Genomic DNA, 25,501 nt, shown 5'->3' on the forward strand with positions numbered 1-25,501 from the left:
TTTGTTATTGTTAAGTACCTGTATCCCATTGTTCTATTGTTTCTGTCTGCCTTAACATCAACTTATTATGGGATGTATATGTGTATGTGGATTGGCTGCTAAGGGGGAGGGGGGATATATCCCACAGTGTATATCTTTTGTGCCTGTGTTTCAATAAACAGTTGTTATTCTGGTTGACCCAAAATCTGGTACTGTCTAGTTCTTGGGGTAACTATAGCCAGATTCATGGATCTCGTGTTCCAGAGCTTAGGAAGCAGCTTCTTGGTGGAGATACCCAGTCGGGGTGTCCAGAGTCCGTCACACCAAGTTCAAGCTGAAAAAAAGCCCTGGTTCCAGATGTCAGGTTCCTAATTGTAGAAGATGTGGACAACTCTGTATACGTTTTGGCATTTGATGGAAGAGGCAAAATCCAATAAATTGTATTGCAGTTCTTTGTTACACCATCCATATTTTCCTTGTACTATTCAGTGAAATTACATACTTATGTTACTTTTTAACTTTGAGAAAGCATTGAAGTCACATGATCTTGATCATACTTACATGTAGCCTCTGTCAGCCAAGGGGCTGCCTGGCTGCAGGAACTACTGACTGAAAGAATTGTTATATTATACTCTCTTCCTGGTGATAATCCATTAAAAGTTACTTCTGTTCTGTCAGTTTTTATTACGCTATTGACGTCTCCTGTTAGAGTAACGTTGTAATAAGATATTTTTCCTGTTGGTGCCATCCAGTTCACCACGAGAGAATTCACTGACCTATAACTATTCACTGTGGCGTTAACAGCTTGTCCGGGAACTAAAAGTAAAAAAAATGTATTTGTTAGAAATATAAAATGAAGATATGTATACAGAATTATTTTAAAGGATACAGGGGTTTTACAAGGGATTTGGTGGGGAAGGGATCCAAGACCCCATGGTTCTAAGTAGAGCTTCTCTTCCTGCCGCTGTACCAGCTAAATCATTCAGAAGAGCTTGGTTTGCAGCAACAACCTAAATTGTCATTAGATGTACCTTTGGGAAAGTCCAGACTGGGCACAAATTAACATTATCTCAAAATGCAAGCATTTTGCTGTCTACATATATTTTGGATCGTTAACTGTCCATGATCTCTGGACACAATTTTGGGACAACCAGTGATTTTCTTTATTGGGGGAAGACTAATCACCTAAAGGAGAATTAAACTTAATGTGATTGTAAAGTTTTATATTTTATTTTTTAAACATAACAAGCATGTTTCTACTTACCTGCCCTGTACAAATGGAATTGCACAGGAAGCTAGTTCAGCTCATGCTAATTCTTATGCAGCTAATGCTAATTCTTATGCAGCTACTGCTCAATCCCATACAGCTAATGCTCGTGTACATGTACCAGATCACAGAAGAGCTCAGGCTATTGTCCAGCATGCACTGCCACGTAGGCGCATTTCTGTGTGCCAGCGTGCATCGGCGCACATGTCTCCACTCACTGGAGACAAACCGCCTATTTAAAGGAGACCCTGCTGGATGTTGCTGACTAGGCTTGTTCCTAACCTTGCTCTGTGGATTCTGACCTCAGTTTGCCTCTTTAGTGGTATAATAATCGCACGCAAATAGGGAAGAGAATTGAAGAAAGAAATAATATATATATATATATATATATATATATATATATATATATATATATATATATATATAATCTTGAAGCTTGCAGCCTCCCTCAAATGCTTCTCACTAGAGTGGGAAGCAGGAATTGAAATACTATTGGTGAAGGGTATGGGCGCTACTTCTAATATATGTTGGTATGTTAACACTGGTATGTGAAGATATCGTTTGTGGTAAACATATAGCAACACACTTTTGCATATACGGCATACAATATAATAATTATAAAGTGCTCTCGTGCTCAGTGCCACAAAATATGATACATAAATAAATTATGTGAAGATAAAAGTGAGTTCCTTCTGTGGTTAAAATATATAATAAATAAATAATAAATAAATAAAGTGCTGTAGTGTAAAACCTGTGAACAAGTGAATCCCAACTATTATGTAGGTACAAGTTATAATAAATAAATATGGTGTTGTAAATGAAGAAAAAATATATGTAAATAAATAGTTGAATAAATAAGTAAATATAAATCAAATATGTCCAAATTTCCAATATATGCTGGGATATTGAAAGTGCTATCATGCCAGAAATTATCCAAATAAATAAATCGATTGTTCTAATCCGTATATGCAAAAGTGTGTTGCTATATGTTTACCACAATAGATATCTTCACATACCAGTGTCAACATACCAACATATATTAGAAGTAGCGCCCATAACCTTCACCAATAGTATCTCAGTTTGCCTCTGACTATTCTCTGCCTGGTCCCCTGGTATGACCCCAGCTCTCCTTGGCAACGTCCCTGACTGTGGCAGTCACCTGCTATCAAGCTACTGGCACCTGTGCTTCTTTGAGCCTTGTACCTCTGTCACCACATGCAGAGGTGCTTGGACCAGAGCTGCAAGGGAAGCCCTCTCGTCAACTGGCCTCAAACCAGGGTATGTGACAGCGGCTCTCAACCTCCTCTTCTCGGGTCCCCCTCCAGCACTCCTGGCACCTCTTCCTTTCAAAGTGCCACCATAGGAAGTCACTTCCTATGGCGGCACACCTGCATGCTCGACCCTGCCCCGACTCTCTTGTCACAGGATTTGACTGACAGCAGCACTGTCTCCCACCACTTTCAGCTAAGCCTGTGAAAGCAGGGAGTAGAGGAGAGAGATGCTGCAGATGGGCACAGCATTAGATTGAGTAAGGGTTCAGGTAAGTGTTGGGGGGATAGGGGGCCTTAATGCAATGCATTAAGGTAAAAATGTTTAGGCTTTAGAACCACTTAAAAGTAGAAGTCCAGTCAAATACTATCAAGCCTAAACCTGCTCCCACCCCCATTCTAAGCCCTATATCAACTACCCTGTAAAGGAAAGATGTGTATATCTATTCTAATAGCACTGCGGTCCGGTCACTCAATGTGGCTGGCTTCAATGAGCCTGGACGATGACATCACCCAGAGGCTTACTATGGGGCATCCGTCGTCGGCTTTTCCTCCTCTACACTGAGCTGCGCTGGGAACCAATCATTTGACTGGGCAAAAGCTTCCTCATAATAGGTAACTATAAGCAGCTGTCCTTTACAAAGTGGTTAATATAGGGCTTGGAATGGAGGTGGAAGCAGGTTTAGGGTTAGTTAGTATGTAACTAGACTTCTATGTTAAAGTATAAAACGTTATTAGCAAACAACTTACCCTCTCTGCTAACAATTTTCTTAAACTGTACACGGACCTTTGCGCAATCGTTGAGCTTTTCCATAATGGTTAATGATTCTTACTGTGAATGGTCTATGGTTATCAGTCGTGTACCCCAAGGTTCAGTGTTGGGACGCTTACTTTTTAATATCTTTATAAATGATATAGGGTCTGGGATTAAAAGTACTATTTCAGTCTTTGCAGATGACACCAAGCTAGGCAGTGGAATAACGTCCTTACAGGATGTTTCCAATTTACAAGCCAACCTCAATACATTGTTTCATTGGTCAACTATGTGGCAAATGAGGTTTAATGTTGATACACGTAAAGTTATGCACTTTGGGGCTAAGAATATGCATGCATCATATATACTGGGGGGAGTAGACCTGGGGGAATCCATGGTGGATCTGGGTGTTCTGGTAGATCCTAAGCTTAATAATAGCATGCAATGCCAAGCTGCGGTTTCCAAAGCAAGCAAAGTCCTTTCTCGTATTAGGAGAGGCATGGAATCCAGAGAGAGAGATATCATTTTGCCCCTCTACAAATCATTAGTAAGACCTCATCTGGAATATGCAGTTAAGTTTTGGGCACCAGTTCTTTAAAAGGATATAGGAGAACTGGAGAAAGTGCAAAGAAGGGCAACCAAACTGATAAGAGGCATGGATGAGCTCAGCTATGAGGAAAGATTAGAGGAACTGAATTTATTCTCTCTTGAGAAAATGAGATTGGGGGGGGGGGGGTGGGGGGGATATAATCAACGTGTATAAATACATCAGGGATCCATATAGTGAACTTGGTGTTGAGTTGTTCACTTTAAGATCAACACAGAGGACAAGGGGGCACTCTTTAAGTCTGAAGGAAAAGAAATGTAGTCTCCAAATACGGAAAGGTTTCTTCACCGTAAGAGCTGTGAAGATGTGGAATAGACTCCCTCCAGAGGTGGTTCTGGCCAGCTAACTAGATTGCTTTAAAAAAGGCCTGGATTATTTCCTAGGTGTACATAATATAAGTGGGTACTAATATTTATAGGTAAAGTTGATCCAGGGAATATATCCGATTACCTCTCAGGGGATCAGGAAGGAATTTTTTCCCCTGCTGTAGCAAATTGGATCATGCTTTGCTGGGGTTTTTTTTTGCCTTCCTCTGGATCAACTGCGGGTATAGGATTGTGTATATGGGATTGTATGGTTGGATTTTCTTTTTTTTTTTTTTTTTTTTTATTGTTGAATGAGATGGATTTGTGTCTTTTTTTCAACCAAACTATGTAACTATGTAACAGATAATACCACTTAAAGGCAATGTACACTCTCAAATGTTTTAGTTGTTTTCAGGTCCGGTGCCAAGATTTTTGTGTACATAGGCGAAGGTGAATTTTGGTGCCCCCCACCATTGTTCCACCACAAGGACCACAGATAGCAGCTCTGCTGGGAGGATGGGACTCAGAACCTGTCTGAATGTTCCCCTTTATACTGTAATGGGAAACTCTGATGAAAAGGGTCTCTGGGCACTCTGATTTAAAGGGGGAACACTGGCAACTCTGATAAAAGGGGGCTCTGGAGACAAAGCCCCCCTTACATCGGGGTATCTCTTTGCACCAGAGTATGGAGAGTTCTCCTTACAATATATCAGTGTCCTGTGTGCTTGTCATCTGCCGGATATTTGCAGCCACTTCACTCAAAAAGCAACAATGCAGGTATGATGGCTTTCTCCCAAAAGCGGCCTTTCGCCACTCTGTCCAGTCCAGTACCAACCACAGGAAACCCCCTATATGCAAAGAATAAAGCACTCTATAGTGCATTAGCAGGACAAACTGTGCTGCTTTATTAATGTACTTACAGCAAACTTTACTGGGATGAAGAGACAAATGGTTTAATTGGCTTGGTAATTCACTATAGCATTCTTTATTCTTTGCATATAGGGGGTTTTCTGTGGTTGGTACTGGACTGGACAGAATAGTGAAAGGCCGCTTTTGGGAGAAAGCCATTATACCTGCATTGTTGCTTTTTGAGTGAAGTGGCTGCAAATATCCAGCAGATGACAAGCACAGATGACCTCATAATTTTAAAAGGACACAATTTTTGGTAAGCAGATGGTGTGTGCTTTGTCTTGGTAATGTTACACTGAAGTGGGTGCAAATAGCTTGCATTGAATCTGCACAAGTTTATCATGAAACTATTTCATTGGACTTTTTGTATGAACTGTATTTACTGCACTAGCACTTTGGAACATACATACTGTACACTAATTATTCTCTATATCGTTCACATTGAACTTTTAAATGAGGAGTCTAATTGGATCCACCTGTCTGTTTTTCAGGTAGACCCAATTGGACCCTCTATTCTCTTGGAGCAGTGGGTGTAATCTCCAACCCAATCTGCTCTACTAAAAGCAATCGGAAGGGAGGCGGCCTGGGTCGTTTTGTGTTACACCACGGTGAGAGTGTGGTGCTCCTCCCCCCCCCCCCCCCCCCCGTCGCTCTTGATCAATGTCTCTTTGTTTGCCTTGCTGCCTCTTAACCACCTACCCTGTTTACCCTTTCTCCTTTACTCCCTCCTTTTCGTTGCACCTTTTCCGTTTTCTTTTTTTGACTACTTTCTTTCTCTTCGCCTCTTGAGTCTCTCTTTCCATCACTTTATTTATGCTTTTCATAGTCCCATGGCAGTATTGTGATATTGTTATGATTGTTGTTTGTCATGAGACACCCGGGCTGACCCAGGGGTTCTTCCCTAGGGGGCCCAGCCCAGATCATTGGGCAGGTTCAGGATGAGGGCTTACTCTGCTCGGACTGTTGAGCACCCTTGCCCATTATGTACGTGGCTGATTGCTATTATATTATCTGCAATAACTGTTGCTTGTTCTTTATTTTGCTTTGTTATACTAAACTCTGTGTTAAATAAATAAAGATTATTATAAAAAAAAAAAAAACAATCAGAAGGGGATCTGTTCAGGCAGATTGGATCAAATTGTAGTTGGGTGTAAACGGTGAGCAAAATCTGTTTACACCTGACTGCCCATAGAGCAGAGTGGGCTCTGTCCCTCTTTTCCCATTGTTCTATCTCTATTTATCTGTCCTCTTTTCCCCATGTGTTCACCCTAGAGAGGGTCCCCATGTACATGCAGTGGGCTGTATAATAAAAGTAAAGTCAGGCATTAACAGGCATTTAATCCATGCCCTATCTTCCCCCGAGGATCATCATCTGTACCATACGAGCTCCTGTGCCTACTGGCACTGCCCCCTGGTCTCACTCAGCTCCTCCCCCTGGCCCCTGGTCTCCCAGGCTCCCGCTTATCTTAATCAGCTCCAGTTCAGCAGCGATTATATCTGTGCTAGACTGGAGGTGGGACTCCATGGCAGGGGATTGTTTACAGAGATGGCTGGAGGGGGAGAGGGAAAAAAACAGCCATCGTCTGCCCTGCAACTCACTGCAAGAAGAGGAAGAGGAGGGTCAGGAGAGGAGATGGAAAAGCTCTGAAGTACACAGTGCCGGGGCTGTGCTGCCTGTCACTGTGCTCTGCTGTTCAAGTTCCCATAGTCTGGAGGAGGAGTGGAGAGGCACATAATCCAAATTGCATGAGGTCCAGTGTGAAGTTTCCACAGTCAGTGATAATTTGGGGAGCCATGTCAACAGCTGGTGTTGGTCCACTGTGTTTTATCAAATCCAAAGTCAGCGCAGCCCTCTACCAGGAAATTCTAGAGCACTTCATGCTTCCCTCTGCTGACCAGCTTTATGGAGATGCTGATTTTATTTTCCAGCAGGACTTGGCACCTACCCACACTGCCAAAACTACCAATATCTGGTGTAATGATCATGGTAACACTGCGCTTGATTGGCCAGCAAAGTCGCCTGACCTAAACCCCATAGAGAATCTGTGGGGTATTGTCAAGAAAAGGATGACAGACAACAGACCCAACAATGCAGATGAGCTGAAGGCCACTATCAAAGCAAACTGGGCTTCCATAACACCTCAGCAGTGCCACAGGCTGATCGCCTCCATGCCACTCCGCATTGATGCAGTAATTCATGCAAAAGGAGCCCCGACCAAGTATTGAGTGCATACTATACTGTACATGGACAGACTTTTTCACTAAGCCAACATTTCTGTATTTAAAATCTTTTTTTTTTTTTTTTTTTTTATTGGTCTTATGTAATATTCTAATATTCTGAGATACTGAATTTTGGGGTGTCGCTAGCTGTAAGCCATAATCATCAAAATGAAAAGAAAGAAATACTTGAAATATATCACTCTGTGTGTAACGCATCTATATAAAATATAGGAGTTTCACTTTTTGAAATGAAATAAATTAACTGTTTGATGATATTCTAATTTTATGAGCTGCACCTGCATTTTCAGTCCTAAAAATTTTTTAAATATGTGTGCAAAAAAAAAAAAAAAAAAAAAAGGGTAAATCGTATCTAACAGCAAAAGGGTTAGTCAATGTGTTTGAAACAAGGGCTGTTCTCGTTATTGGTGGCTACAAATCAGATTTTCAATTCCACACTTCCAGCAAAGTATGCAAGAACAAAAGGGAGAATGGGATTGGCTGTTATGAAAAAAGGGAATCTTCTTGTCAGAGCGTTGGCAATGGTTTAAAACAGCTTTTATAAATGACTTTTCCAGTTTGGCAGTACTTACGGGTGCAGCCAGTTATAGACACAGGGTCTGATTGCATTTTACAAGCAGATATTGTATATACAGTGAATTTATACGTCTCTCCTGCTGTCAGATTTCCTATTGTAGCTGATTCACTGCTCACTGTTGTTTCATTTATCAGTGTAGATGATAAGTTTACATTGGTCTGCACCCTGTAGGTGTATGTGCTCTGATACTCCTCTGGTTGTGCCCAACTGAGGGACATAGAATCAGTAGTTTTGGCAACAATCTGCAGTGATGTCACAGATATCGGATTCGGATCTGTGGATAGTGGAAAATAGTCATATTAATAACCAGAGTAAGAATTGTTACATTCACAGTGCGACATTGAAAATAAGATATTATAAATCATGAACAACAAAAAAACACTGCAAAAGAGAAGAGTTCTATATCATTAATAGCGATAATGTAAGTAGATAAGGAGACTTCATCTTGTCTTTATCCAGGCATTCCAATCGTGTGACTGCTGTGATTGGCAGTCACAGTGGTCACATGATTGGAAAGCTCCTGATTGAATTAGGTACTCCCCAGCCCTGAGGCTTGAATATTGAGTTTGATTTAAATTGTTTCATAACCAACTATTGATTAAAAATCATCTCAGGTGGTTCCACTTCAAGTAGGGTTACATAAATGTGTCCACATATCTGGATACTACAGATACAATTATCAATATCAGCACATGCAGAAAAGTTGTCCATATTTATAGCATTGTTAATCAGTTTTACCCCACTCTGGATACATATTTTCCATGAGGGGTTAAATAGTTGCCAATTCCTTAAAGGTTAAAGAGAAATTCACCAAGTGTCTTCTTTGAATTTTATGTTAATATTTTACATTTGATAGGTAAAGTACACTATATATCTAGCCTTGTGAAATTATTTTACTATTTGAAGCCGCCTTAGAGATACGATCAGTGTAGGGGCATCGCACTGAATAACTGAGTAAGATGTTACTATAGCAACCTAAATGAACTCGCTGGGCAGTATTTAGTTCCGGCATCTGTCCATGAGCTTTTACCCTGAGGAAGTCACATGTCTAGTAACGCAACGCGTAGGAGGAGCCAGCGACGGCACACTCAGCTGATCGACTCAAACAAGGAAGCTGTGAAGCCGGGGATCCGGGTCTCCTTGCGGGATATACTATAAAACACTGACAGGATCTCCACCATGTATTTATATAGTATCAAATATGAGTGTTTTGGATTGTTTTAAGTGATTCAATACATTTTAATATGTTACACTATGAGACACTCTCTCTTTTATGTGTGATCGTGGAGCTCCACTCACCGTGGTTAGAGGAGGATTATAGAGGAATCAGAGGGATCCCTCAGATGGTTATGAGATTGATCTTGTATTGCACATACCCTTTGTGTTGCAGGTGAGCTACCAATGCACACAGAGATGATGTTTTGGTGGATGGTTTTTGGCACATCAGAGCACAATCATCCTAACTATAGAAGCATTGCACCAATTGTTTTTAAGTCACGTATACCACATGAGGATTTAACTAAGAAGCACTTTATGAACTTAGATATATGATACACTTTATAATAATTTGGACTCACTGCCCTTGGTTTCATTTTGTCACTTCACGTTTATTTATGTATATTTGTCTTGGTATTATGGAATTTGCAATCACAGATTGATTCTTTATGAGTATATTTTTGATGAAAATGATGGTTGTTTTTTATATCATTATGAATAGTGCACCACTATCACTTATATGATTTACCTTTTTAGGAAGCTTTCCTTTTGGGTTTGACTAGCCAGGACACACTCCACTACTCATAGCAGATGCTGCTGGCAACTCTGACTCTACATACCACTGCCTCTATACTGTACTGTTGTAAATGTTCCCGGTCAGGTGAGCCGGGCCTGTTTGTACTGTTGAATGGTTTCCACAATACATTGTTTTTGGCAAATTGGCACTCTGTGTGCGCACTGCCCACCACACCACGCTGCACCTATGCAACATGTGGTTCCTGGCTGGGGAAATCCATCAGAATTTTAAATTGTATAGCCCCAGGCACCTGTGAGTACTAAAAAGCAATAATATAACTAGCAATGAAAGTGATCTGTCTTATAATATGACATGCAAGGTCTCCTTTCCCTTCTAAAGCAGTGGGAGAGGAGAATGAAACCTTGGAGCTTTACCATAGTACAAAGTTCGCTATACACCAAGAGACCCTGTCACCATACAAGAGTTACCATAAAAAAAACACTTATTAATAAAGCTTATAAATACCTACCTCTCCCACTGACCACACAATTGAACAGCACTCTGATGCTGTGAAATAATTTTTCAAAGTCCACTGGGAAGCCAAACCCTCTGGTTGTGTCAAACTTCTGGGTCCTCCACAGCTCTTACTGGCGTCTCCTGCCGACCTCCAGTAATGGTGCAGAGATCAGCAGGATAAACCCATACAGTATGAGTTGTGGGGGACCCAGGATATCAACACTCCTGGAAGTGTGGTTTCCCAGCGAACTTTGGGGGATGATTTCCCAGTATCAAAGAATACGTCAGCTGGTTCCTCCTGCTGACCCCCTTCGCACTACTCTCTTCTGTAATGACTTGGAAGTCAGCAGGATGAACCGGTGAGAGCTGCGAGCACCCAGATTAACTTCAGCTTCACTTCAGGGGATGATTATCCAGCATTGAAGCAGAGTTTAGCATTAAGGAAAGATATATCTTTGCTTGGTAACTTTTGCTTCTTGAGAAAATTGGGGGGGGGGGATCAAAAATCTGGGCACTCACATAACTTTTTCAAAATACTGATGGGTCCTCTTTAATTTTCAAACTCATGCAGGACAACTGACCAGTAATACTTTATAAATACAGCTTTTAAGAGGAGCAAAAACTTACGTGTACAGACCGATCTATATACAGCCGTGCTCGCTAACCCCTTGGGTATGACGGTCACCACAGAGACATTGTAATCCGTCCCCGATGTCAAGTTTGGAAGAGTGACATATGTTGTGTTACTTGTCACAGTTCCAGCAATGATTGAAGGAGAAGAAGTCTTCCAATAAGTGATATTATATGACTTCTCCGCTCCGTTCATATTTTCTGGCTCTCCCCAAGATAAAGTGACGCTCTTAGTTCCTGTCATAGTAAAGTTTATGGTGCCTGGTGGGGTGGGATCTGTTAGAAAATAAAACAATGTTAGGTAAAAAAATTAGTGAGATGGAAGAAAGTGAATCTGCTTTAAAAAGGAACACATATAATGGAGGGAATTAATAAAGAGTGGTGCAAGCATAATGAACACTAGCCAGGGGTGGTGCTAGACTATTTTGTATCTTAGGCAAGGCCAGCTACTTTCACCCACCCCCCACCCAAAAATAAAAAAAATTCTAAAACTTAAAAATGTTCAAATTCACCTTGCCAACATTATCTCCCTGTGGAGACTGACTGTGGAGCTGGGAAGGATGTGATGTTGTGTGCAGCATGGCTTGCCCAGCATCAAATTAGCTGAATACCTCTTCTTCACGGATTCCCCCCAACCCCCCTCCCTTAGCACAAACCCTCCCAAATCTCACCTCCTAGCACAACCCCCATCCAAATCACCTTTCCAGCACAAAGCCCCCTAAATGCCCCCTCCTAGTACAATACCCCTCAAAATCCCCATTTCTATTACAACCCCCCCGCCACCCAAATCACCCTCCCAGCAAAAAGCCCCCTAAATCCTCCCTTCTAATACAACCCCCCCAAAATCCCCCCTTCTAGCAAAACTTCGTTACCCGAATCACAATCCCAGCATAACCCCCAAAATCCCCTATCCTAACACAACCTCCACACCAAATTCCCCACTGGACACGGTGGTAGGACACGGTCGGGAGCTCCAGCTCAGCCTTCTATTTTACCGGTAAGAATCCAGAAGCAGAAAGTGGGGGAGGTACAGGCTGAGCTCTCAGCCTTTTTTGAACACAGGACTTTATAGTGCTCTCTGCCTCATGTACTGGTGGGCATGGCTGTGCCCTAGTGGTAGCACTAGCCTGCACTGGCCTGCACAAGGTGTAGATGTAAGGCTGGCCATAGACAATTTAAACCAGGTGTGGGCATACAAGAGTTACCATAAAAAAAACACTTATTAATAAAGCTTATAAATACCTACCTCTCCCACTGACCACACAATTGAACAGCACTCTGATGCTGTGAAATAATTTTTCAAAGTCCACTGGGAAGCCAAACCCTCTGGTTGTGTCAAACTTCTGGGTCCTCCACAGCTCTTACTGTCGTCTCCTGCCGACCTCCAGTAATGGTGCAGAGATCAGCAGGATAAACCCATACAGTATGAGTTGTGGGGGACCCAGGATATCAACACTCCTGGAAGTGTGGTTTCCCAGCGAACTTTGGGGGATGATTTCCCAGTATCAAAGAATACGTCAGCTGGTTCCTCCTGCTGACCCCCTTCGCACTACTCTCTTCTGTAATGACTTGGAAGTCAGCAGGATGAACCGGTGAGAGCTGCGAGCACCCAGATTAACTTCAGCTTCACTTCAGGGGATGATTATCCAGCATTGAAGCAGAGTTTAGCATTAAGGAAAGATATATCTTTGCTTGGTAACTTTTGCTTCTTGAGAAAATTGGGGGGGGATCAAAAATCTGGGCACTCACATAACTTTTTCAAAATACTGATGGGTCCTCTTTAATTTTCAAACTCATGCAGGACAACTGACCAGTAATACTTTATAAATACAGCTTTTAAGAGGAGCAAAAACTTACATGTACAGACCGATCTATATACAGCCGTGCTCGCTAATCCCTTGGGTATGACGGTCACCACAGAGACATTGTAATCCGTCCCCGATGTCAAGTTTGGAAGAGTGACATATGTTGTGTTACTTGTCACAGTTCCTGCAATGATTGAAGGAGAAGAAGTCTTCCAATAAGTGATATTATATGACTTCTCCACTCCGGTCATATTTTCTGGCTCTCCCCAAGATAAAGTGACGCTCTTAGTTCCTGTCATAGTAAAGTTTATGGTGCCTGGTGGGGTGGGATCTGTTAGAAAATAAAACAATGTTAGGTAAAAAAATTAGTGAGATGGAAGAAAATGAATCTGCTTTAAAAGGAACACATATAATGGAGGGAATTAATAAAGAGTGGTGCAAGCATAATGAACACTAGCCAGGGATGGTGCTAGACTATTTTGTATCTTAGGCAAGGCCAGCTACTTTCACCCACCCCCCCACCCAAAAATAAAAAACATTCTAAAACTTAAAAATGTTCAAATTCACCTTGCCAACATTATCTCCCTGTGGAGACTGAATGTGGAGCTGGGAAGGATGTGATGTTGTGTGCAGCATGGCTTGCCCAGCATCAAATTAGCTGAATACTTCTTCTTCACTAATTCCCCCCAACCCCCCTCCCTTAGCACAAACCCTCCCAAATCTCACCTCCTAGCACAACCCCCATCCAAATCACCTTTCCAGCACAAAGCCCCCTAAATGCCCCCTCCTAGTACAATACCCCTCAAAATCCCCATTTCTATTACAACCCCCCCCCCCACCCAAATCACCCTCCCAGCAAAAAGCCCCCTCAATCCTCCCTTCTAATACAACCCCCCCAAAATCCCCCCTTCTAGCAAAACTTCGTTACCCGAATCACAATCCCAGCATAACCCCAAAATCCCCTATCCTACACAACCTCCACACCAAATTCCCCACTGGACACGGTGGTAGGACACGGTCGGGAGCTCCAGCTCAGCCTTCTATTTTACCGGTAAGAATCCAGAAGCAGAAAGTGGGGGAGGTACAGGCTGAGCTCTCAGCCTTTTTTGAACACAGGACTTTACAGTGCTCTCTGCCTCATGTACTGGTGGGCATGGCTATGCCCTAGTGGTAGCACTAGCCTGCACTGGCCTGCACAAGGTGTAGATGTAAGGCTGGCCATAGACAATTTAAACCAGGTGTGGGCAGACAATGTACAAAGATGATTAATCAATCAATTTAGGTACAACCAGTCTGTGGGTTTTGAATGGTATAACCGATAGCAATAATCACAGTCCAGGGCCATAGGTAAATTTTTGTTCTGGTGGGGGGGGGGGGGGTTCAGCAGTAGGTACAAAGGTAAAGTCTTTTTAAAAAAACAAATTGCGCCAAATTAAAAAAAGCTGTAAAAAGGAAAAAACTTTGTGTTGCTCATAGTAAGCAACCACATTCTTAATTTTTTTTTCTCAGATCCTCTTGAAGATTGAGCCTGATTTCAGTTTTGCCTTCTTCCAGTTCTTATGAATATTGCCCAGTTTGGTTGGCTATTGTCCAGCCTAAAGCTGGGTACTGGCTGAAGGAAAAAAAAACGGACAAATCACTGTACTAAAACTCGCTGTTAGTACAGCGATCTCCCCAGCTGTGCTATTGTGTTCCACCCTCACCAGAACACAGTGTACAGTGCCCTCAGTCATTGGACTGCCCACAGGGTGGTGCACTGTAATAGCCAATATTACTGGGCAGGTGCAAAGGGCACCATCTTGTGGAAGGAAGAACTCACTGATATTTTTGTTAACCTGGCATACCAGACAAGAGAAGCGGCACTGTGCATTGTTTATACATACAGAACATACTTCACAACTTCTGAGCTTCCAAGAATGAGGGACATGACAGGGAGGAAGTGACTTGCGGCGCCCTACGCGCGCCACAGCAAAAAAGTGGGTGTGGCAAAACATTAGAGTGGGAGGGTCTAAGAGACATAGTTAAACAAAACCTGGGCTTCCTTGTACCTATAAAATACATTGAGGCCGGGGCCTCCATAATTGCTGTTGTGTTAGCCTGTTAGGCCCTGACTTTTCACATGTAGCAATTTGGGATCTCTACTGGGCAGATGCAAAGAGCACCATCTTGTGGAAGGAAGGAGCAAAGCACACACTGATTTTTTGTGAAACAGACATACAGGACAAGAGAAGTGGTACTTTGAAGACACCGCAGAGTCCATACATACAGAAAAAGAGAAGATACTTACAATGCAGTGCACCCAGGAAACACAACAGTTTAACAACAGCAATGGAAGACTCAGCCCAGCCTTAGTCTATGTCATTAAGGCCCTGTTCACATGTAGTGATTTGGGATCACGGGCTGGCAGTATCCCCGTGATTCTGCCTGCAATTCCAAATCACACTGCAATGCTGGCAAAACGCAGCACGTGTGTTTGTGTTCCTTTCATTTTTAGTGGCACCAAAACATGGTTTGGTTTTGGATCCTTGAGTGATAAATCGCTCAACAATCAAAGTAAAACCACACCACATTTTGGTGTCACTAAAAATGAATAGAACACAAACACATGTGCTGCGTTTTGCCAGCATTGCCGTGCAATTTGGATTGAAATTTGGGTGTGACGGCAGGCGGAATCACAGGGATATTCTGCCCACAATCCCAAATTGCTACATGTGAACAGTCAGGGCCTAACAAGCTAACACAACAGCAATTATAGAAGACTCAGCACCCAGCACCTCAGTCAACAAACGTTGCCAGCAGTTCCCACAATCTCAACTACCTAGTTATAGTATGAATCAATGACAGGAAGAAATTCTGCACTGCAGTTTTAGCCTGAGGAGCACACAAGGGAAAGAGGCACACACACACACATATAAAATCCAAAATTTGAAACTGCGCTTGGAAAACATCATTATTAAAACCACAACTAATTGGTGATATAAGCAGCAATTCTGCTCTGCTGTGAGATAATTTACCACAGAATACATTTAAATATGTAACAAAACAGCATAGGTGTGCACAGCCTATTGTATTAGGGTGTGCACCTCAAAGCTCAAACACATATGTGTGTGCATGTGTGTATATATATATATATATATATATATATATATATATATATTGACAGTGTCAGTAGAGCAGTGAACAGTGTCAGTAAGGCAGATTGGTGTATTTTTTATTTGTATTATTTTATTTTTTATTCTTTTTTTTACACTTTTTTTTTTACATTTTTACACATTTTTTATGAGGTCCATTAGGGGACTATGGTAAAATATCAGGGGTTTAAGCCGGGGGAATCTGTGCCACCCAGAGTGATTAGGGTGTGCCCAGGCACACCTGGCACACCCTGTGCGCACGCCTATGCAAAACAGCCACGCAAAAAGTGATAATAAAATAATGTGATAATAATAATGTATGCAATGCATACTAGCACATTATGCCATTAACTTTCAGGGAGAAGATTTTTTTGTGGTTTACTACCACTTTAAGCTAAGACCAGTAGGCCTAGCATTGCATGGAGAGGGTCAACAACTTCCTCAGCAGAACTACAATGTAGCAGGCTAGCAGCATCCATTTAAATAGGGATTAATAGGGCAGCATTCAAATGTAGTAGCACAGCACTCCATACAGCTAAGGGTAAATCTCAGAATGTTCCCACTGTTATGTGAATGTGCAGATAGCACACACATGGGGAGAGAGAGCCTGTTCATTTGTAGGTCGCCTTCCTTTTTTTTTTCAGAGCCAATCTTTGTCTTAAAATAGATAACACAAGAGCAAAGAAAAAAAAATCCATCCTGCCCACTGTGCTTATATTCGGAATAGCAGGATTGGCTTTTGTAAGAGATCATCAACCCTACACCTATTTTACGCTATAATGTTGAGACTGAGGTATGCATTACAAGTATGAAATAAGAGGAGGATAAGAAGAGATATTATAAAATAGTTTATAAAAACAGAAGAAAAAAATGAACTCCAACTGTTCTAGCAGCCCTGAACTTGATCCATGGTTGAAGTTCAGATCTAGAACACAGCACACAGAGAGAGACACACCTGGTGGTTGTTGGTGACCTGTCCTCCTAGAGTTAAGGTTAAGGTCCAGAATCCAGCACAGCACAGCACAGCAGCACTTCAGAGAAAATTGAGATGATCCTTCCATGTGGTACTGGCAAGCAGGCAGGCAGGCTCAGCTGAGCTAACAGGAAGTGACAGCTCGAAGAGAGGAGGAGCCGATCATATGTGTCAGTGGGCAGGATATGTGCTGCCCTCTCCATCCCGCTCTGCTCTCAGTGCTGCTGTTCTCCTGGAAGCTTCTGTAACTGGCTGGTACTGACTGGTAAAGTCAAGACATGTCTCTGGAGTCTCAGTTTGGACTAGAGAGGAGGTGTGCAGACGGAGCAGACAGACAAGAGCACTGTCAGCCAGAGCCTTCCTCATCCCAAGCCAAGCCTACAGCCCGGGCAGCACTCCAGGTGGTCAGGTGGAGTAACAGCAGGCAGCAGCATTAAAATAACAATGCATTAGAGCCTAGTGTGATGGGGGCTGGGGAAAGCCTTTCCTGCCGGGAGAAGACTGTGACAGGGCCGGAGATAATGGGGGGGGGGGGGTAAGGAGGGTTGAACCCTCCCCCCCAGAGCATCAGTGTACAATATACATTGTAAAAAAATATATATATATTTTTTTTACAATGTATATTGTACACTGATGCTCTGGGGGGGGGGGGGGGGGGGGTGAACCTTATCTGTCTTCTCCCGGCAGGGATGGCTTTCCCCAGCCCCCTGCCCACCAGGAGAATACAATGGCCAAGCAGGAGAGATTCTCCCATCAACACTGTCTGTTTTGATGGGGAAATCAAAAAATCCATGTATGGTTTGCTTTGGGTACAATAGCTGTTCTTCCTTAACATGTATTGTGCGCTGTGGTAATCTTACTAATCACAGGGAGAAATGCAAGAGGTTCAAAGACTGCCACAGTAAAGCTTGCCATATACTGTACCAAATTCAATCAGTGGATGGCCTCCCGCCCAAAATCCCTTGACTGAAAAAATCAAAGGAATCAGGTGGAAAATGGTCAAAGGAAAAGCAGCTGCATTCAATCAGATGTAGCCACAATTTGGGTATTTTGACAGCCGGCTGGACTGGAGTGATTAGGAGTGATTAGGTACTCCCCAGCCCTGAGGCTTGAATATTGAGTTTGATTTAAATTGTTTCATAACCAACTATTAATTTAAATCATCTCAGGTGGTTCCACTTCAAGTAGGGTTACATAAATATGTCCACATATCTGGATACTACAGATACAATTATCAATATCAGCACATGCAGAAAAGTTGTCCATATTTATAGCATTGTTAATCAGTTTTACCCCACCTTGGATACATATTTTCCATAAGGGGTTAAATAGTTGCCAATTCCTTAAAGGTTAAAGAGAAATTCACCAAGTGTCTTCTTTGAATTTTATGTTAATATTTTACATTTGATAGGTAAAGTACACTATGGGGGAGATTTACTAAAACTGGAGAGTGCAAAATCTGGTGCAGCTCTGCATGGTAGCCAATCAGCTTCTATCTTCAGCTTGTTCATCTAAGCTTTGACAATGAAACCTGAAATCAAATTGGTTTCTAAGCAGTGCTGCACCAGATTTTTCACTCTCAGGTTTTAGTAAATCTCCCCCTATATATCTAGCCTTGTGAAATTATTTTAGTAAAGTGGAAAGTTTAGTTTAAGCCGCCTTAGAGGTACGATCAGTGTAGGGGCATCGCACTGAATCACTAAGATGTTTCTATAGCAACCTAAATAAACTAGGTGGGCAGTAAGGCGTAGGAGGAGCCAATGACGGCACACTCAGCTGATCGACTCAAACAAGGAAGCTGTGAAGCCGGGGATCCGGGTCTCCTTGCGGGATATACTATAAAACACTGACAGGATCTCCATCACGTATTTATATAGTAGAAAATTTGAGTGTTTTGGATTGTTTTTAAGTGATTCAATAAATTTTATTATGTTACACTATGAGACACTCTCTCTTTTATGTGTGATCGTGGAGCTGCACTCACCGTGGTTAGAGGAGGATTATAGAGAAATCAGAGGGATCCCTCAGATGGTTATGAGATTGATCTTGTATTGCACATACCCTTTGTGTGAGCTGCCATTGCACACAGAGGTGATTTTTTGGTGGATGGTTTTTGGCACATCAGAGCACAATCATCCTAAATATAGAAGCATTGCACCAATTGTTTTTAAGTCACGTATACCACATGAGGATGTCACTAGGAAGCACTTTATGAACTTAGATATATGATACTCTTTTTTAATAATTTGGACTCACTGCCCTTGGTTTCATTTTGTCACTTCATGTTTATTTATGTATATTTGTCTTGGTATTATGGAATTTGCAATCACGGTTTGATTCTTTATGAGTATATTTTTGATGAAAATGATGGTTGTTTTTTATATCATTATGAATAGTGCACCACTATCACTTATATGATTTACCTTTTTAGGAAGCTGACTTTTTGGGTTTGACTAGCCAGGACACACTCCACCACTCATAGCAGATGCTGCTGGCAACTCTGACTCTACATACCACTGCCTCTATACTGTACTGTTTTAAGTGTTCCCGGTCAGGTGAGCCGGGCCTGTTTGTACTGTTGAACGGTTTCCACAATACATTGTTTTTGGCAAATTGGCACTCTGTGTGCGCACTGCCCACCACACCACGCTGCACCTATGCAACATGTGGTTCCTGGCTGGGGAAATCCATCAGAATTTTAAATTGTATAGCCCCAGGCACCTGTGAGTACTAAAAAGCAATAATATAACTAGCAATGAAAGTCATCTGTCTTATAATATGACATGCAAGGTCTCCTTTCCCTTCTAAAGCAGTGGGAGAGGAGAATGAAACCTTGGAGCTTTACCATAGTACAAAGTTCGCTATACACCAAGAGACCCTGTCACCATACAAGAGTTACCATAAAAAAAACACTTATAAATGAAGCTTATAAATACCTACCTCTCCCACTGACCACACAATTGAACAGCACTCTGATGCTGTGAAATCATTTTCCAAAGTCCACTGGGAAGCCAAACCCTCTGGTTGTGTCAAACTTCTGGGTCCTCCACAGCTCTTACTGGCGTCTCCTACTGACCTCCAGTAATGGTGCAGAGATCAGCAGGATAAACCCATACAGTATGAGTTGTGGGGGACCCAGGATATAAACACTCTTGGAAGTGTGGTTTCCCAGCAAACTTTGGGGGATGAATTCCCAGTATCAAATAATACGTCAGCTGGTTCCTCCTGCTGACCCCCTTCGCACTACTCTCTTCTGTAATGACTTGGAAGTCAGCAGGATGAACCGGTGAGAGCTGCGAGCACCCAGATTAACTTCAGCTTCACTTCAGGGGATGATTATCCAGCATTGAAGCAGAGTTTAGCAGTAAGGAAAGATATATCTTTGCTTAGTAACTTTTGCTTCTTGAGAAAATTGGGGGGGGGGGGGGTCAAAAATCTGGGCACTCACATAACTTTTTCAAAATACTGATGGGTCCTCTTTAATTTTCAAACTCATGCAAGACCACTGACCAGTAACACTTTATAAATATAGCTTTTAAGAGGAGCAAAAACTTACATGTACAGACCGATCCATATACAGCCGTGCTCGCTAACCCCTCTGGTATGACGGTCACCACAGAGACATTGTAATCTGTCCCCGATGTCAAGTTTTGAAGGATGACATTTGTTGTGTTACTTGTCACAGTTCCAGCAATGATTGAAGGAGAAGAAGTCTTCCAATAAGTGATATTATATGACTTCTCCACTCCGGTCATATTTTCTGGCTCTCCCCAAGATAAAGTGACGCTCTTAGTTCCTGTCATAGTAAAGTTTATGTTGCCTGGTGGGGTGGGATCTGTTAGAAAATAAAACAATGTTAGGCAAAAAATGATTGAGATGGAAGAAAATGAATCTGCTTTAAAAGGAACACATATAACGGAGGGTATTAACAAAGAGTGGTGCAAGCATAATGCACACTAGCCAGGGACGATGCTAGACTATTTTGCGTCTTAGGCAAGACCAGCTACTTTCACCCACCCCCCCACCCAAAAAAAAAAAAATTCTAAAACTTCAAAATTTGCAATTTCACCTTGCCAACATTATCTCCATGTGGAGACTGACTGGGGAGCTGGGAGGATGTGATGTTGTGTACAGCATGGCTTGCCCAGCATCAAATTAGCTGAATACCTCTTCTTCACGGATTGGCCGAAATCTGCAGGAAGCGGCTTAGTTTCCAGCTAACGTCATCAAATCGGCAAAGTGTGTAGGGAACATCGGCAGTGTGTGGGCAGTGGGGGGAGCCAGCGGAGTGTTAGGAAGCCAGCGGAGAGTAGGACAGTGTTTTTCAACCCTTTTTCAGTCAAGGCACTCTTTAGTATCGCACCAGTGGCACACCAGTCTGAGGGCTCAATCACACCAGGAGGTGCATTTGAGTGCACAAACTTTTTTGTGCCTTCCAACGTTTTTTTTTTTTTAACAGGCTGCTCTGTTGGGGTGCCAGCATGACTTTTAAAATTGCCCAGCATCCAAACACATGGTACTATGGCACCATGCATTTTAGCAGGCGCAAACATATGCGTATTTGCTAGATGCATGGGGGTGTCATTAAGAATTAATGGCACCTACACGTGTCTGCGTTACCGCACTGCACCTGACATCTGTAGGTTGTAAACTCCTTTCCCCCTAAATCCCAACTCTTAGCACAAATCCCCCCCAACCCCCCCCCCCCCTACTAGCACAAACCCTCCCAAATCCCACCTCCTAGCACAACCCCCATCCAAATACCCTTTCAGTACAAAGCCCCCTAAATGCCCCCTCCTAGCACAACACCCCTCAAAATCCCCATTTCTAGACAACCCCCCCCCAACCCAAATAACCCTCCCAGCACAAAGCCCCCTCAATCCACCCTCCTAATACAACCCCCCCCCCCCCCAAAAAAAAATCCCCCCTTCTAGCAAAACTTCCTTACCTGAATCACAATCCGAGCACAACCCCCAAAATCCCCTATCCTAACAAAACCTCCACACCAAATTCCCCACTGGACCCGGTGGTAGGATACGGTCGGGCGGCCAGCTCAGCCTTCTATTTTGCCGGTAAGAATCCAGAAGCAGAAAGTGGGGGAGGTACAGGCTGAGCTCTCCGCCTTTTGTGTACACAGTGCTCTCTGCCTCGTGTACTGGTGGCCGTGGCTGTGCACTAGTGGTAGCACTGGCCTGCACAAGGTGTAGATGTAAGGCTGGCCACAGACAATTCAAACCAGGTGTGGGCAGACTGCATGTACCATGTTGATTGATCGATCAATTTGGGTACAACCAGCCTGCTGGATTTTGAATGGTATAGCTGCTAGCAATAACACTGTCTTCTCCCGGCAGGGTAGGCTTTCCCCAGCCCCAGCCCACCAGGAGAAAATAATGGCCTTGCAGGAGACATTCTCTCATCAACACTGTCTGTTTTGATTGGGGAATCAAGAAATTTGCTCCACGTAGTGTTTGCTTTGGGTACAATAGGTGTAGGTCTGCAGATCATCAGTTTTTTTATATTGATGGTCTTTTTTAACAGGTATTGTACACTGTGGTAATCTTACTAATCACAGAGAGAAATGCAAGAGGTTCAAAGACTGCCACAGTAAAGCTTGCCATATATACTGTACCAAATTCAATCAGTGGATGGCCTCCCGCCCAAAATCCCTTAACTGAAAAAAATCAAAGGAATCAGGTGCAAAATGGTAAAAGGAAAAGCAGCTGCATTCAATCAGATGTAGCTACAATTTGGGTATTTTGACAGCTGGCGGGACTGGCTGTCAAAATACAATAAGCACAGAGGAAGATACATCCATTTGCACTCTACCTGCAGGATGAAGAAGAAAAAAATAGCTAGCTTTAAAGCAGTAGTATACTCCGCTTTTTAATTTTTACCTACAGATAAAGCCTATAATAAGTCTTACCTGTAGGTAAAATTAATATCTCCTAAACCTGCACGGTTTAAGAAATATTCGCCCTGCATGCAGCCGCTGACACCAACGGTGCATTCGCTCTGAAGGTCCTGTGGACCTTAAGAGCTCCGTGCCGGAAAGTGAACTCCCGCGCACATGCGCGGGAGTGATGTCATTGTGGCTTCGGCCACTCACAGCGCCGGAGCCGCTGAACCCAGAAGAGACGCGGAGGGAAGATGTCAGCTGCCTCAGCGGTGTCCAGGCGACCGTGTCGGGGCTTTGTTCTAAGGGAAGTATTTCATAATGAGCTAGTATGCGATGCATACTAGCACATTATGCCATTGTCCTGCAGGGTTTGTTTTTTTTTTTTTTTGTTTGTTTTTTTTTCTGAGGATACAACCGCTTTAAAATCAGCACAGGACAGCAGTGTACAGATCTCATATCTTCAGGTCTTTCTGAGAACATCCTTGTTCTGCTAAATATTACAATCTCTTGGTGTATTCTCCTGTTATTTGGTTTCATTGCCGCTGCTGTCCAGCCAGGGTGTTGCTTGATCTTGTCTGCCACACAGACAGCTGTAATGCCGCACACTGATGATATAGTAAATATGTTTTGTAGCAGCTACAGAATTTCTTTCATTTGTTTGTTTCTTTTTAGATGTCCTTTGTAATCTTTTGTCTTTCTTGGAACAAATGCATTACAATTAAAAGTATATGTAAACCCTCAACTTGTAAAACAAACCATTCACTTTAAAATATAAAAAAAAAGCAAAGGAGTTGTGTATAGCTATACAAAAAAAATTATAAATACCCCCCCCCTTTTTTTTAAGTGATCACATTCCCTCTGTTCGCAGCTGCATAAGAGCTGGGGGGGGGGGAGAAGCAGAAGCACACTGATCTTCCCAGTGAATGGCTGTGCATAGGGGGAGTGCAAATCTGATCATTGGACGAGAGCAAGGTTGAGTTTCCAGCACAGCTAGAGAACTGACCACACTGTGCTCTAATACTTAGTGTGATCAGTTTTAATTGGAAAGCAGAGGAACTAATAGGAACACCAGGGATTTCACACAAAGAACAGGAGACTTTCTCATACAAGTACATGGTACAGCAAGCACATGTCAGGAATATGAAATGTTGGGTTTAAATATTCTTTAATGAGAGGGCTGTGTTGCAGAAATTGCAAGTCATTTGGAACTCCATAACTGTGTGACTGGTTATCCACCAGAGAAAACGAATGGAGAGATTTGTACCTGCTACAATTCTCGGCTACAAAGTTACTAGTGTGACCTGGCCCTGGAGAACAACTACAAACCTATATTTTAAATACAAATGAAAATATGAAACAGCAAGAAAGTTAAAGCAGAGTTCCCCCCATTTTGGTGTTTATTAAAAGTCAGCAGCTACAAAAAGTGTATCTTCTGACTTTTAATAAACACACCCTCACCTGTCCCACAGTCCGGCGATGCGGACAGCAGGGGCCTCGGATCTCTCCCTACTCTCCCCGAAGCACTGGCATCTCTAGTGTGGGCACCCGGCTGTGAAAGCTTGCGGCCTCACAGGAGTCACAGCTGGGTGCGCACTGCGCATGCGCAAGTCGTGGTGAGTGTCCTGAGTGGAGGGGCAATCTTCTGGGATCTGTGATGTGTCACAGAAGATTGCAGGGAGGGAGGGGGAGAGGAGAACTTCCACTCGAGCCGCCTAGGTGGGAGTGGGTGGTTGCCTGTCAAATCTAGGTACCTGCCCCCCCCCCCCCCAAAAAAAAATTACATGCCAAATGTGGCATGTCTGGGGGTCAGGAGGCCTTAAAGCAGTTACATTTTTGGGCGGAACTCCGCATTAAAGTGGGCGGAGAGTCCAAACTCCAGACCATAGAGCCTCCAGAGATGTTTCACATCCCAGGCACCTTACACCTTAAGGTGTGCCTGGTCCAGCGTTGTGATCAAGGGTTCATCCCACTGGTCCCTATAACATGTCCGTGTCCTTTATTGGTCTATGAGTGAATGTGAGAAACCACAGCACTCAGCGGGGACACTGTTAAAAGTGTTAATAGCTACAGACTATGGCGGTATAATTCACAGTGGAGTTTGGACTCACTGCCCGCCACAGAGGTAAACATTCAGTTTTTCGATTTTAGGGAGCACTCAATGGATTTTTTGGGGAAGCAACAAAGTGGCATTAAAATACAAAATGAACTCAGAAAAAATGCAGATGACAAATGGCGCTGTAGTCACATGACACTGCTTGTACTCACATGTAGCCTGCATGACTGCCATTGATGTCTGGGTGCAGGTCCCGCTATCTGTCTCTACAATGACTGTATATAACCTGCCGGGCTTTAATCCGGTGAAATTTGTTTGTGTAGAAATGGTTTGTATTGTTCTTGATACCGCTCCTGTTATAGTGATATTATATGAATCCACTCTTCCTTTAGCTGCCATCCAGGTTACTCCCAGAGTGTCCGTTGAATGGTAATTGTTCGGTATAATGGCAGAAACTTGTCCGGGACCTAAGCGGAAAGGTTACATCTATTTATTGCCATTTTCCAAACACTTATAATTTATAATGTATACATTAGGCTTCTATAAAAGAAGAATGACGGGCTAATTAAAAAGCAGAATCTTTAAAAAAGATGAGCTGTTCACCAAATCATTAAATATTACCTCAAATGCCTCCCTTTAGCTCAATGAGAGAGCAAACATTAATTAATCTAATATTTACCACCTTCAAACATGATCCATATTATTCTATATTTGGTTGCTATTTATCTTCATAGCAACCAAACAGAATTGATCTTTCTGAACAGACTTCATTAAACTGAAACTTGATTGGTTGATATGGGTTTTTCAACGCTGCACTTTTTTTTACAAAATGATCCCCAGTGTCATATCTCCCAACTTTGT

The 25,501-nt window shown here is 42.7% G+C and overlaps 1 protein-coding gene across 1 annotated transcript in view; it reads right to left on the reverse strand.

Moving 5' to 3' along the window:
• LOC309565583 (receptor-type tyrosine-protein phosphatase beta-like) overlaps positions 1-25,501 on the reverse strand; it is a 285,362-nt gene that overhangs the window by 58,189 nt on the left and 201,672 nt on the right. The window contains exons 23-27 of the mRNA XM_082270537.1: positions 24,853-25,119; positions 20,248-20,526; positions 12,640-12,918; positions 10,900-11,058; positions 541-795 (exon numbers count right to left, since the gene is read on the reverse strand). Of these exons, the coding sequence (XP_082126663.1) occupies positions 541-795; positions 10,900-11,058; positions 12,640-12,918; positions 20,248-20,526; positions 24,853-25,119 (1,239 nt within the window). The remainder of the gene's footprint in view (positions 1-540; positions 796-10,899; positions 11,059-12,639; positions 12,919-20,247; positions 20,527-24,852; positions 25,120-25,501) is intronic.

The sequence above is a fragment of the Pelophylax lessonae genome (assembly GCF_965119305.1).
Source record: "Pelophylax lessonae genome assembly, chromosome: 10".
In the NCBI taxonomy this organism is placed as follows: Eukaryota; Metazoa; Chordata; class Amphibia; order Anura; family Ranidae; genus Pelophylax; species Pelophylax lessonae.